Source organism: Vigna umbellata, chromosome 1, assembly GCF_029865625.1.
Source record: "Vigna umbellata cultivar VRB3 chromosome 1, Vumbellata_1.0, whole genome shotgun sequence".
NCBI classification, from domain to species: Eukaryota; Viridiplantae; Streptophyta; class Magnoliopsida; order Fabales; family Fabaceae; genus Vigna; species Vigna umbellata.
Genome location: NC_142165.1, coordinates 24,786,685 through 24,801,846, shown reverse-complemented (window position 1 = coordinate 24,801,846; position 15,162 = coordinate 24,786,685). Strand labels below are relative to the sequence as shown.

Genomic DNA, 15,162 nt, shown 5'->3' with positions numbered 1-15,162 from the left:
TTTAAATAGATTTGATCATAGAAAAAGTATATCACATATACATAAATGAATTTTGTTACTATCCCAAATTATATTAGTGTTTGAAAGTTTTTTAATTTATAAATACAAAATCTTAGGAAAATGATACAAATGTTAATTAAAAGCCAGTAATTTTATAGCAGGTACGTACTGACTACTGTTTCTAGAGTCAATGGTCGTTTCTTGGTCTTCCGGTGTCACCATCCTATATCACTAAAATACACTAATTCTTTTAGAACATGTGGACTAGTATACATTATAATATAATATTAGGCGTTTAGACTACGTGCATGTTTGTGAAATCAACTAGCCTGAAAAATACTGGATACAAGCCTTCTAACACTATAAATTAATAATTAATTCGTATTATTATAATAATGATCGGATAGGATGAAATCAGAAACTATACAAATTTATACAGATGACTTTGAACATAGCTCATGATTCGATTTAAGATGTTTTTTGTTTTTAAATTGGATTGAGTTAAGTTTCACTTTTTCTTTTCAACTTTAATTGAACTGGATATAGTTAACTCTCTAAATAAACAATATAAGTGTTGTAAATAAATTAAGCAATAATTTATGGTAACAATCACCCTTTTAAAACTAAAAATAATTAATAACTAAATTATTAAACAAAAAATATTTGTTTTTTACATGGGATTATGTTTACATGTATATAAATTACTATATATGAAATGATGATAGTCTTCCCCATGTCTTTCTATTTAGGAGAATGTCATAAATAATTTATAAACCTTTTGGGTTAGACTAAGTAAAATATTGACCCATCTTTCTGTATTTAGAGGTCATCAAGAAAAGTATTGACCCATATCATCAAATTGTAAGAAAACTATTCAGAAATTCATTAAATAACTAATTAATAGAGGAATTCATAACACCAAGTAAAGAAGTACCTCAAAATTCATCGATTAAATACAAAACGACACAAGAGTAGAACTTGACTGATTATTTATTTGAGTGAAAGGTATCTCGAACACTTGGTCCTCTACCACCCTCATTGGCTGCATAATTAATAACGTGAACCGCAAAATAAAGCTGAGACTAAAACATTTTAACTTGTAACGTGTTTCATATGGGCTGAACATTGATAAAAAAAATTATTGTTATCTGAGTGTACCTATTGTAGCAAGGATGAAAACACTTTTTTACGACGGTTTTATTTTAGGACTCTTTATTAGAGTTTCTGTGTGGGTGATGTAGAAATTACACTCTTTTTTTTCAGTTAAAAAGATAGTCAGTAAATTCAACTTATTAATATTCATACATTTGACAAGGTAGATAATCCTTTAATGATAATCATTTGAAGATATAATAGATTATCTTATAGAAATTCGGTTTTATAGAATAATACTGGAATAATCATGTTTATAAAAATTAATTATTCTGAAATCTTTTAGATTGTTTTCTCATCTTTTTGACCTAGTTTTGAAATGGAGTTCTATAAATAAAGTGGTAGGCTCTCATTTAAAAAAGTATAGGAGTTTGTGAGTGGCTTAAATTTCATCAAATGTGACTTTTGAGTGATAAGGTGTTGCTTTCTACTATAGATTGTAAGTTTGTTCATCTCTTGTGTGATTCAAGAGAGGTGTGGTCACCCTTGTGTGATTCAGAGAAAGTGTTCATTCTTTGTGGCTTCAAGGAATGTGTTTATTCATCATTTGTGGTATTCTAAGAGATATGTGTTCTTTCTATATTATAAACTACTCATTGCATTAGAGATTGTAATTTTTAATTTTAATAGTGTTTAGTTAATCATTCTAGTTGACTTGATTAACATGGATGCACTGGTGCAACAAAGGGATAATGTCTCAGTTGTTTTGGGTTTATGACAGCGATTCTACAACCAAAATATATTCAGGCGAGATAAACATTCAAGACTTTTTGCCTCGATTAAAAAACCGAGACAAAAAGGCTACATTTTTTCCTCAGTTCAAAAAACCCGAACTAGTAAAGGGAATAAAAAATTTGGTCTATTGCCTCGATTCTAGTTTGAATCGAGGCCGTGGACAGTTAAAATTAATTAATTAAAGAGTTTATTGCCTCGGTTGGATCTAGAATCGAGGTAATAAACCCTTTTTTGCCTCAGTTTTTACCAGAACCACGGTCTAAAGTATATTTTCTTAAGGAAAAAATTATCATTTCTATATCACATAAACCACATGACATAATCCCAAAAACACAAACAAACACAAAAAACATTGTTTTCTATTTATTGGGATTTTCTTTTTGTTTTTTTCAAACTATGAAAAAATATTTAAAATAATTACACTTTGAATTTTGAGATGAAAATTTTTGTGAGGGGTTTTCATGATTTTTTGGTTCTTCATACAAATTTTCATTTCATTTAGAGTTGTTTTGAGCATACTCTTAGTTTTACCTACGTTTTGATGCGTATGGTGTATGAAGAACAATGAACCAAATGAAAATATGAAAAACCTAAAACAAAACTAACCTTCAACATCTATTCGAAGAGTTGAAGAGCACCTACGCATAAAATCAAACGATCAAAACAAAAGAAAATCATACCTAAACACTTAATCAACATAAAATGAAAGATAAAAATGTAAAAAATGTTGAAGATGATGGTCACAAGAATGGAAGAACAAAGAGTAATGGCGTGATAAGTGTCAATTCTACCTATATTTGTTACTTAATATGATGTGTTTTTGAGTTGTTTAAGCGTAAATTCTCATGAAAAGTGTATAAATGTAGATAATTGTATATTTTTGAATGTTTAGTTGAGTATTAATGTTTTGTGTGTTAATTTGCTGAAGAATAAGGATTGGAAAAATAACAAGGGGATCATGTTCATATTAGTCGCCCAGTTAGAGGGAGTAGCTCGCCCAAGCGAGCCAGTCGCCGAGCGACTAGGACGTTCTCGCCCAGTGAGTGGTGACTTTTTACCACTCGCCCAGCGAGCCATACTTTTCGCCACTCGCCCATCAAGTTGTCCATGCTCGCTCAACGAGTTGTTGTTGCTCGCCCAGCGAAAATAAATGTATGCAGACCTCTTTAAAATGACGCGAAACAGATCCAGAGGGGCACTTTTGATCAGTGGGAACACTACAGCTCTCTTCTAGCTCGAGTTTAGGGGCTTCCAAGGTGCAAGATTACCATTTTCTACCACCCGATCCATCATTTCTTCTCATTTTTGCTTCCTATAGATGCATATGTGTAGCTAAAACTCCATTTCATTGGGGTTCAGAGTAAAGTTCTGAAACTCTTTGTAATTTCTCTGTTTAATGCATGATCTTTGATGAATTTCGTGTTCTATGCTTATTATTCATGCCTATGATGGAAATCTGAGCTATTTGAACGGTTAAATAATTGGAAAATACGTGAAATCGTGGACCTAGGTAGAACAACTAAGGAATTCGATTCTAGACATAGATTGAAGCTTTTAGTCATCTGTAACATGGTGTTTAATGCGAATCTGATTTCTGAAATTGCTAAGGGATTAGTATTTTTGGTTTGATGGTTCAGAACCTATCATCTGAGGAATTAGATGCTTGTATGCCTATGATGTTGATGCATGATTCTGAGGAACTGTGTTAGTAGAGAATAATATTGAGTCAGGAACTTGAATTTCAACCCCAGTGAATCTGAACTTGACTATTATTTTATAATTTTTAAATCTGAATTTTAAATTAAATATGTCCATAAAAACACTATGATTTTCGTAATTGTTGCAAAATTGGTAAACTTTCATAATTAGTAGAGTCAGAACAAATCCCTTGGGAAAACGATATCCGAACTTACCGGTTTATTACTTGATGCGATTTGGTGCACTTGCCGAGACAAAGTCCAACATGGCGTAACACCACACACAGAAAAGCTTCTCTCTGAAAATGCCTTTGTTCTTGAAATTTAACCCTAAACACATGTTATTACCTCAATTATTTTCTTAATTGAGACAATAAAGGTCTATAGCCTCAGTTCTATAAAGAACCGCTGCCTAAACCCTTTAAAAAAATTTCAATTATTTTATGCCTTGGTTCTCTAAGCAACCGAAGTCATAGACGTTTGCGATAATTACAAAAATTCCACCGCGCCTGTTTTAGGCATCGATTCTTTATGAATTGAGACATATATGTTTAAGATAATTACAAAGATGTCATCGCGTCAGTTTTAGGCATCGGTTCTTTTTCAACCGAGGCATATACGTTTGCGATAATCACAAAAATGTCACCAAACCATTTTTTGTTTCAGTTACAACTAAACCGATGTCAAATGCACAAGTTAAAATCCTTTTTTTACTAATGATGTAGAATATTTTGTTCTTAACTATTATAAAATAATTGTAATATTCTTTTATCTCTACACTTTTTACTTTACTACTGTGATTACTAAGTTAAAATAAAATAAAAGTTTTTATAAAAGGCTCTAATTTTTAAGAGAAAAGCTTTAAGGTTTTGATTTTTAATATCAAACCAATTCAAGCTACTTTTTTTGTTTTTGTCCAACAATAAACATTTTGCACTACGATTATAACAATCGTTGTCAAAGTTTCCTTTGATAGTTTTTCAAAATAAGATTAAAAAATGGTGGGACAAAACCAAACTTTTACTGAGGGTGCTTTAATTAGCATACCCCCTTTGGTTGTCGGAAAAAACTATTCCTTTTGGAAAGTTAGAATGTAATTATTTTTGAAGTCTATTGATACAGGTGTTTAAATTATGTTGTTAATGGTCTTTTTGTTCCTATTATTACTGTTAATGATATGAAGGAACTTAAGCCCTATTTACAATGAATTGTGAAGGAAAATAAAAGGCTCAATATGATGTTGGGTCTATAAATATAATATCATTTGCACTAACTCTTGATGAATTTTGTAGAATTTCAGTGTACAAAAGTGTTAAGGAATTGTTGGAAATACTTAAAGTAATAACCCATGGAGGAACTAATGATGTTAAAAGGGTAAGGAAGAATTATCTTATCCAAGAATACATGATGTTCTAAATGGTACAAGGAGAAACAATATTGTCAACACTCAATTTTGTCCGGGTTGTAAAAAATTCTATTTTTATTGGTTATTTATTATTTTCCTTTTTATTATTTTACCTTTTTGTTTTATTCTATTTTTATGTATTTAGATTTTTTTGTTTTTAATTCAATTTCTATTTTTCTTATCTTCAATTTGTTTTAATAGAGTTAATTAATCAAAATAATTAAAAAATTGAAAAATAAAATTAAAACTGAAAACAATTAAAAAATAAAATAAAAATTAAAAAAAAGGGAAATGGAAAAAGAGAAAAAACGTGGGAAAGGGGTATGCAAGAGGCGTGTTGGAGGAGGGGGAACCAGGTAGTTAGAGGGGGATTTTGCCAAGATTTTGGGGAGCAGAATTTTATTGGATTAGAGAGAGAAAAAGGGGAGAGAAGAGCACACGAGGAAGGATCATCTGGAATCATCATCCATAGTTAGTATTGGCATTGGCACTGGCAGAGAAAACGAAAGGCTAGGGAAGGTCACCGGATACAGAGTGATAGCAGCAACCATAGCAGCAGGTAAGTTTCTGTTCACTTGTGCTTCCATAATCATTATGTATGCTTACTGCTTAAACTCCATTCATCCCATTCTCGCCAGCCCATATACCATTATCACAGAATCAATTATCCCCTTCACGCTCATATGCACACAACACACTCATCTCTTCCAGTACCAAATTAACGAGAATCAATTAATTAAACCAATCAAGAAACAGTAAGAAATTAAGGGAGGCAGAGAGGAAAAATGGTGTTGCTGGGGGCATTTGGCAGTTGAGAAAATACTCGAATGGGGAAGAAGAAGAGTGGCGTTGGTGGCACCGATGAGGTTAGTGGCGCGAGGGTATTGAGTCCCGGCGGCCTGGAGCTGTTGAGAAGGAATCTGGTGGCCGTGGAGGTGACTGAGGAGGTAGACGAGTATAGGCACGGGGAGGGACATTATCGTGACAGTGATCGTGTTCGTCGTGGAGGTTTTAGCAATGGTGAGGTTGATGTTGATGGATGATGATAGCACAAGCGGATCGGAGATGAAGACGGAGGAAAACCATCCCTGAGAATCTCTGGTTTTCGAGGAGAGAGAAGTGGAGACGGTGGTGTCTTGGCTGACGGTGGTGCTGGTGGCGCGAGGTGTCGCCGGCGAGACCAAGGCTTATTCTGGTTAAGGTGACGGTGGCCGGATATGGCAGAGGTGGTGGTGAGTTCGTGGTGCAGAGCTTGGGACCTTGGGTCAGAGAAGAAGCAAGCTGGGGAATGGGGAATGAGGATGAACATTCTGAACCCCTAGAAAATTCTAGGTTAGAAATCATTCCACTGGGCCTGGCCCAGAAATGAGCGTACGTCCGGGAGCCTTGGGCCTCTTTTGGAACGCTCGTTCGCCATCTCCCCAACACGAACGCTCGTTATCAAAGTGAACGAGCGCCCGTTAAACTTAAGCCTTTTTGACCGTTCGCTCAGCCTTCTATCTAACGAGCGTTCGTTCACCAAACGAATAAGCGCTCGTTAGCTAAACGAATGAGCGTTCATTAGCCTTAAGCCTTGAATGACCGTTCGTCATGTCAATAACGAACGTTCGTCCTTAAGCTTCCATTTCTGAACGTCCGTTCGTCATGTCAACAACGAACGTTCGTCCTTAAGCTTCCATTTATGAACGTTCATTCGTCGTTTCAAACAACGAGCGCTCGTCCTTAAGCTTCCATTCTTGAACGTCCGTCGTTTCAAACAACGAGCGTTCGTCCTTAAGCTTCCATATCTGAACGTCCGTTCGTCATGTCAACAACGAACGTTCGTCCTTAAGGTTCCATTTTTGAACGTCCGTTCGTCATGTCAATAACGAACGTTCGTCCTTAAGGTTCCATATTTGAACGTCCGTTCGTCATGTCAATAACGAACGTTCGTCCTTAAGCTTCCATTTTTGAACGTCCGTTCGTCGTTTCAAACAACGAGCGTTCGTCCTTAAGCTTCCATTTCTGAACGTCCGTTCGTCATGTCAACAACGAACGTTCGTCCTTAAGCTTCCATTTTTGAACGTCCGTTCGTCGTTTCAAACAACGAGCGTTCGTCCTTAAGCTTCCATTTCTGAACGTCTGTTCGTCATGTCAACAACGAACGTTCGTCCTTAAGTTTCCATTTTTGAACGTCCGTTCGTCATTTCAATAACGAACGTTCGTCCGTAAGTTTCCATTTTTGAACGTCCGTTCGTCATTTCAATAACGAACGTTCGTCCTTAAGCTTCCATTTTTGAACGTCCGTTCGTCGTTTCAAACAACGAGCGTTCGTCCTTAAGCTTCAATATCTGAACGTCCGTTCGTCATGTCAATAACGAACGTTCGTCCTTAAGCTTCCATTTTTAATGACCGTTCGTCAGCTCAATAACGAACGTTCGTCTTTAAGCTTACATTGTTGAACGTTCGTTCGTCATTTCAATAACGAGCGTTTGTCACAGCCTCAATTACTCAACGTACGTTCGTCAAACTCTCCCCAACGGACGTTCGTCCTCTCCCCAACGAACGCTCATTATTCTGAATTTGTCCCCAACGTCCGTTCAGTCTCTCCAATTTCTTTTGTTTATTTATTTTTCTTTATTGTCTTATTTTATTTTGTTCTATTTATTTATTTTAGACATTCACTTATCCTAAAATATATATTTAATAATACAATATTGATAGTTTAAATAAAAAGAATTTATAAGAAAAGTTTTAAAGGTTTAAAGCGCACGTGTGACCGCTCGCGTCGTCCTTGTGCTAAAAACCTTTTCTTCTTTTCTTAAATAAAATTTCAAAAATATGTTTTAAAGGTTTAAGCACACGTGTGACCGCTCGCGTCGTCCTTGTGCTAAAAATCTCTTCTTCTTTTGTTAAATAAAATTTCAAAAATACGTTTTAAAGGTTTAAGCACACGTGTGACCGCTCGCGTCGTCCTTGTGCTAAAAACCTCTTCTTCTTTTCTTAAATAAATTTACAAAAATATGTTTTAAAGGTTTAAGCACACGTGTGACCGCTCGCGTCGTCCTTGTGCTAAAAACCTTTTTCTTCTTTTCTTAAATAAAATTTCAAAAATACGTTTAAAGGTTGAACACTCGTGTGATCGTTCGCATCGTCCTAGTGTTCAATACTTTTCTCTCTTATTTACGTAATATTAAACGAGGGTATGAGTGCTCGTGCGATCGTCCGCATCAGCCTAGCACTCAATGCTCTCAAGTCTTCCTAAATAAGCAGATAACGGTATGAGTGCTCGTGTGATCGTTCGCATCGGCCTAGTGCTTAATATCGTTATCTCTCTTTTCAAAAATAATTAAAAATATTTAAATATCATTTTAAAGGTATGAGTACTCGTGCGACCGCTCGCGTCGGCCTAGTACTCATTACTTTCTTTTTCTCGAAAATATTAAAAACATAAAAATCTCCAAAAATTAAAAACATCTGCTTTTCAAACAAACAAACAGTCTTTCAAGCTAGAACTACGTAACCCTGATTTCTCATTTTGAATGAGAATACGTAGGAGCAAGGTCAATCCTTGTCGGGCCCAAAAAATTAAAAAATATGTTTTGTTTATTTAGAATTTTATTTTAGGGGATAATTAAACATTTTGAAAAACCACATCATATTCGTGCATTTAGTTAAAGGTACTGCCTTAGGGCAGGCGTTGTGGGGTGCTAACACCTTCCCCACGCGTAACCGACTCCCGAACCCAATCTTTGGTTTTCGTGGACCGTGCTTTATCGTTTTGAGGTTTTTCCATAGTTTTCCATAATAAACTATGGTGGCGACTCCAAATCTCTTTTCAAAACCCGTTTCTTTTTGGATCGTCGTCCCGTCGCGATTCCGGTTGCGACAGATGGCGACTCCGCTGGGGACGTCTTCAGAGAGTCGAGCCATTTAATTAGATGCGCGAATTTGGTGTGGTTTTGCTTTGTGTTTTTCTTTCCCTTTTCTCTATCTATGTGTGATATTTGGAATAACTGCAATAACTGTGGAATATTGAACCCTAGGGTAGACAATATGTTTATATCTGCCTGGGAATTTTTCTGGTTGTTTTGCAGGTGAGGGTTTGGGTGTGCATAATTTCCTCCCTTCACACACACACTTTTGGCATATCATGAGTGGGGCCCTATACCCGGGTCTGAGCGTAGCTTAGAATTAGAGGAGTTGTGTAGCGGTGTCACTCTGGGATGTACTTCCTGTTTGGCTATCGTGAGAACTCCAGCTAGAGTCTGTTCTCTTCATATGTGTTTTCACACCTAGTTGATTACTCGACTGTTGTGGAAATGCTATGAAGGGGGCCATAGCTCTAGTGACCTTTGACCTTTAGGTTCAGGAAATCATCCTTGTGAGATTGCATATACTTGACCTTGAACTGAAAGCAATGAACCTTTGGTAGGGCACGAAGGGAGGAATATATGCTTCTGTAACCCTCACGCTGTTCGTTTTTTTATGATATTACATTTCATACCATGCATGTGTTTTGTTTTGTCATGTTATTTTATTATCATGCATCATATTCATACATCATTTAGTAACATGTTAATTTTAAGGGAAATCACAGGTACCTACTTGACTGCATACGAGATGGATGTTAACACAAGATCCGATGCTACACGGCATACCGACTCTTCCGATTTAAGAAAGAAGTATAGTCTAAGGACTCATGTTGGAAATTTGACCGGGCTGATAAACTTGGGCAAAAGGCTTAAGACTATAAAGAGAGAAACCTTTCAGAGAAGATATGGAAATTTGTTGAATTTAATGGAGGTTGAAGTACAAATACCCGCTATCACAGCCTTGGCACAATATTATGATTCTCCGCTTCGATGTTTCACATTTCAAGACTTTCAGTTGGCGCCAACCATAGAGGAGTTCGAGCATATCTTGGGTTTGCCATTGGAGGGCACCACTCCCTATCAACATTTAGAGCATCATGCCTCTATACCCACTATTGCTACCATCATGAAATTACATCCCAAGGAACTTGAAGACAAGATGATGATGAGGAATCAAGTGCATGGGTTATCACAGGGATATCTAGAGCAGTATTTACATCATCTAGCTGATAAAGAAGATTGGGAAACTTTCATGGATGTATTAGCCCTCACCATATATGGCATTGTCTTGTTTCCCAAAATAGAAGAATTTGTGGATTACACCGCGATAGACGTCTTCATGGCGAGTAAAACCAGGTCAGAGAATCCTGTAACAGCAATTCTTGCGGATGTTTATGGGACTTTGAGTTTTTGCCATGAGAGAAAGGGAAAGAAGATTCTATGTTGCTTACCGGCGTTGTATACATGGATGACAACGCGCGTGTTTAAAGAGATGGTCGACGTTAAGAGTCTATCGGAGACTTTGTCACACCAAGGGCTTAAAGGTAAAGGAGGAAACGATTGGGCCCGATTCCTTGCCGGCTTGAGCGAAAGAAGTATAAAATGGCGCCTTCCTTGGCTCGGAAATAAACTGGCTATACAACATTGTGGTAGCTTTCCTAATATACCTCTCATAGGTGCCCGGTACTGTATAAATTACAATCCTCTTTTGGTGCAAAGACAATTTGGGCATCCCATGAAAGGGGCACCTTCATCAGATTACCTTGCTACCCTATTCATTTATTACGAAGACGGGCATTTCATCGAACTGTTAAGAAAGGTTAAAAATGCCTGGGAAAATGTTGTTCGAGCAAAGAAGGACTTGAGGGATGGAGTAGTGGATAGCAGTATTAGTTACCACACCTGGATTCTGGAGAGAGTGAAAGTAGTCAAGTTGCCTTTCAAGCCAATCAAGGATCAATCAGCTAGTAAAGGACCATCTCAAGCTCCAGAAATTGAAGAGGTGCAACAATTGAAGGCTGAGATGGAGAAATTGAAGGTGAGAAATGCTAGGTTGGAGAATGAATTACAAAGAGCGCGTAATGATCTTGTGGATATGAGAAATGATAATGAAGAAAAGTCGCGGGCTTATGAAAACCTTGTCAAAAGCCAGAAGGCTGAGAGGGATTACACATTTCGAGTGAAACAGGATCTGGCAGCTGCGAGTAAGGAATTATCCATGAGGGTAAATGAGAAGAAGGTGGCTTTAGAAGAGGGAAAGGAGTGGAAACACCTCTACGAAGAAGCCAAAAGAGATAAACGAGAAGCCCTAAAGAGATTAAGAGAAGCGCAGATTCAGATAGAAAAAGCGGGGCATGAGATGAAAGAGATGGCTATGTCGTTCGAGGCGGATATGAATAGGGAGCGTTGGAAGCTAACGGAAGCAGAGGAAGAGCATCGAACTCTGATAAAACAAATGGAGGAATATATCGAGGAACAGGAGGAGCGATGGAGGTCGATAGATTTTGAAGAAAGGCATCAGGCCTTGATAAAGCGGATGGAAGAGCACATCGCCGAGCAAGAAATGGCTGTAAAGCACTGGAAGGAAAGATTCTCTCAGTTGGCTGCTTTGGCAAATGGGGCAATTGAAGACATCCCCAGGATGGTGTCGAATGCTGAAGCTAGTACTCATTTTCGTAATTCATCAGCGGAAATAGAATTGTTTATTAAATCATTGTAAATGGTTGGTGGGAGAGATGAAATCTTTCATTGCTCGGGCGCGGGATTGATGTACATCATGATTGTGTTTTGTTCCTTAGACGATGTAATGGATCAAATTTTCTTTAAATGAAAGATAGGGGATGTTTGTTTGGTATCGGCTTGTGTCAATTTTCCATCAGTATTGTCATCATTATCCTGTGATTTCCACTTATTACTAGCATGCATCATGTTTTCTTTTGTTTTGCATTTTTTCCTTATTTAATTTAATTTAATAAAAAAATACTAATAATTAGCAGTACAAGTGAGAAAACAACGGCAAATTTTCCACGACATCCGTACAAGACCAGAGCTAACTCAAAGGTCATGGAGAATTGGGAGCAGTCACACGAATCTATTAAGGCCGATGTCAACCAGTTGAAGGATCAGATGGCCCAGATTTTGGCGGCTCTCGAAGCCCTAAAGACTACGGGAGGGACGACGCCTGCGCAAGTTGAGGGAAGTGCTCAATATTACCCTCCGTTGTTCAGCTCTGGGAGCCAATCTGTTCCATTCCCAATGTATGGATTACCTCCAGGTTACACCCCACCTGTGGGAGAATACGCAGAAGGGGAGCAGGCTTCATTCTCTTTCCCTACCACTGTCAACATACCGCCAATCAGTACTCAGGGACCTGTTGTAATGTCCGCACCCCTGGTAAATGAAGGAATGCATGCAAGCATGTCTGATGGAATACGAGTAACTCCGGTGCCACCTATGATTACCGGAGAGGGCTTTTCTACAGGGGCTGCACCACATACTTTGTTTCAGGGAGCAATTAGTAATGTCGACGGAGCAAAGGATAAACTTGAGAGCCTAGAGGCAAGATTGAGGGCTGTGGAGGGGTATGAAAGTTATGGATTCGGAGATGTTGCCAGATTGAGCTTGGTTCCTGGCGTCAAAATTCCACATAAGTTCAAGGCGCCAGATTTTGAGAAGTATAAGGGAAATACATGCCCAAAGAACCATCTAACCATGTTTTGCAGAAAGATGGCTGCATATGCTTACGATGAGCAGCTGCTCATTCATGTTTTTCAAGATAGTTTGGCTGGAGTGGCATTAAATTGGTATAACCATTTGGAGCCGGCTCGAATTCGTTGTTGGGCGGACTTGGCTGATGCTTTTGTGAAGCAGTACATATACAATACCCATGTTGCACCAGATCGTTTACAGCTGCAAAATATGTCAAAGAAGGACAACGAAACTTTCAAGGAATATGCCCAACGGTGGAGAGAGTTAGCTGCACAAGTCGAACCACCTTTGTATGATAGAGAAATGGTGGCAATGTTTGTGAACACTCTCCAGCCGCCATTTTACGAGCACATGGTCGGGAACGTGTCTGCCAATTTCGCTGATATCATTATAATAGGCGAAAGGATAGAAATTGGGGTTAAAAGTGGGAAAATTGCATACAGTTCGCCCGCAACTGCAAATTACAAAAAAACCAATTTCAATGCGGGAAAGAAGAAGGAAGGGGATGTGCATGCGGCATCGGCAATGCCTGTATGGAGAGGTCAAGCTCCCGCTCATAGCTTCCGACCATACTTGGGGCAAACCCCTCTTGCAGCTAATGCGGCGTTCACACATCAAGCCAGGCCTCAACAACAACAAGGGTATTATCAACCGCCATTGCTCCCAACTGATACTTGGAGGGCTGGGGCAATTGCAGATCCAAATCAGAATGCGGGCCAAAATACTTACCCAAGAAGGAACCAATTTGTTAATTTCACCCCTATCCCTACAACTTACACAGAATTGTTACCCCAACTCGTCCAAAGGGGTTTGGTTGCTATTTGTCCAATGAAGCCCATGCAACCTCCGTATCCCAGGGGTTATGATGCAGAGGCCAAATGTAGTTATCATGGGGGAGGTGTTGGTCATTCAACTGAGAGATGTCTGGCTTTTAAACACAAAGTACAGACTCTAATCGACTCTGGGTGGTTAAAGTTTCAAGAAGATAAACCCAGCATTGAGACTAACCCACTTTCTGGGCATGGGAGTGCCTCGACGAATGCCATCGAGGATGAAAAATATGAGTTGATAAAGGACGCGGGTGGAATCCGAAGTTCCAGAAAGTTTATCTTCAAGGCGCTAATAAAGGTGGGCCTTTTAAAAGGTGATTATAATGAGGATGTAACATGCGCGCTTCATCCGGATGATGGGCACTCTATTGAGGAATGTGGTGAATTTGAGTATGTTTTGCAAGACCTGCTGGATCGGGGTTTGATGCAAGTATGCTACAAGGATAAGGAGGGGGAGGTGTTTACACAGATTGGTGGAGAATCCGACGTAACTCTGCTTGAGCCGTTGGTGATCCATTTCACTAGAACCACCCCTGTGCCAGAGGCTGAAGAAAAGTTGTCTGTCATCATCCGGGCGCCGTCTCCCTTTCCTTACAAAACGGAAGGCTGATGGAAGAAAGGAGAGAGTGCGGTCTAGCTCGTGTAGAAAGGCGTGAACCCAGGGTGGAAAAGATTCGTATTCGTGACATCAGGGAAAAATTTCGTAGTGCTGGTTGGATCAACACGGGCCATATAACAGCCATGGAGGATGAAGATAGCTTTGAATGCTCAAGTTTCGTGCGGGCCGGCTCCCCAGATGCACCACTCAACAATTGGAACTCTGAGTTTACCCGTGATGCTTAATTTGAATAAAATGTAATAGTTTTAATTAATCCTATAGCTTCACCCGGGGCTTTAGGATTCATGACTTACGGGTTGACGTTTAGTTTTGTGCTCAGCGTGATAATCGAATCGTGTTTGCTTTTATCATCATTCCGCATTAGTCATCTTTTTTCCTTTTTTATTTATTCCTTTTTTTTTTTCTTTCATAAATTTAAATAATGCAGACGTGACAATGAAAGTTTTGAAAATAACAATGTCGATATTCCTAATTTTGAACACCCTATCAATAATACGGAAGATGATTATGAAGATAATCCGGAACCCTCTCCAGAGCTCTTGAGATTAGTGGAGCAAGAGTCTAAAGAGATAAAACCCCATCTGGAAGAGGTTGAAGTACTCAACTGGGGAGAGGAAGAAGAGAAAGGAAGTAAAAATCGGTACTGGCATGAAAAAGGAAGTGAGGAAAGGGTTGCAAGCCCTATTGAAGGAGTTTAAGGATGTGTTCGCTTGGTCTTACAATGACATGCCAAGTTTGGATACCGATATTGTGCAACACAAGCTCCCACTTAAACCAGAATACCTTCCAGTCAAGCGAAGAACTAAGAAGAATGAAAAATGCATTCGACAAAAGGGTGCATCCCAGAGAATTCCACGAAGGCGAGCTGGTGTTGAAGATGATCTTGCCTATACAAAAGGATCATAGAGGCAAATGGACCCCGAATTATGAAGGGCCATTCGTAGTGAAGAAGGCATTTTCTGGTGGGGCACTAATTCTCACAAGGAAGGATGGAGAGGAGTTACCATTACCGGTTAATTCGGGTGCAGTCAAAAAGTTTTACACATGATGATTCCGTGATAGGGGATCAATATTAAGGGATATTGACATGATCTTTAAAGTTTGTTGTACTCTGCGTTATTTCATTCAATAAATACTGCATGGTTTCATTCATAATTTTTGT

At 38.5% G+C, this 15,162-nt stretch overlaps 1 protein-coding gene across 1 annotated transcript; it reads left to right on the top strand.

Moving 5' to 3' along the window:
- Positions 1-12,296: 12,296 nt before the first annotated feature.
- LOC148204982 (uncharacterized) lies at positions 12,297-13,991 on the top strand. Its single transcript, XM_088097593.1, has one exon. The coding sequence runs from the start codon at positions 12,297-12,299 to the stop codon at positions 13,989-13,991; it is 1,695 nt and encodes a 564-aa protein (XP_087953719.1).
- The last annotated feature ends 1,171 nt before the right edge of the window (positions 13,992-15,162 follow it).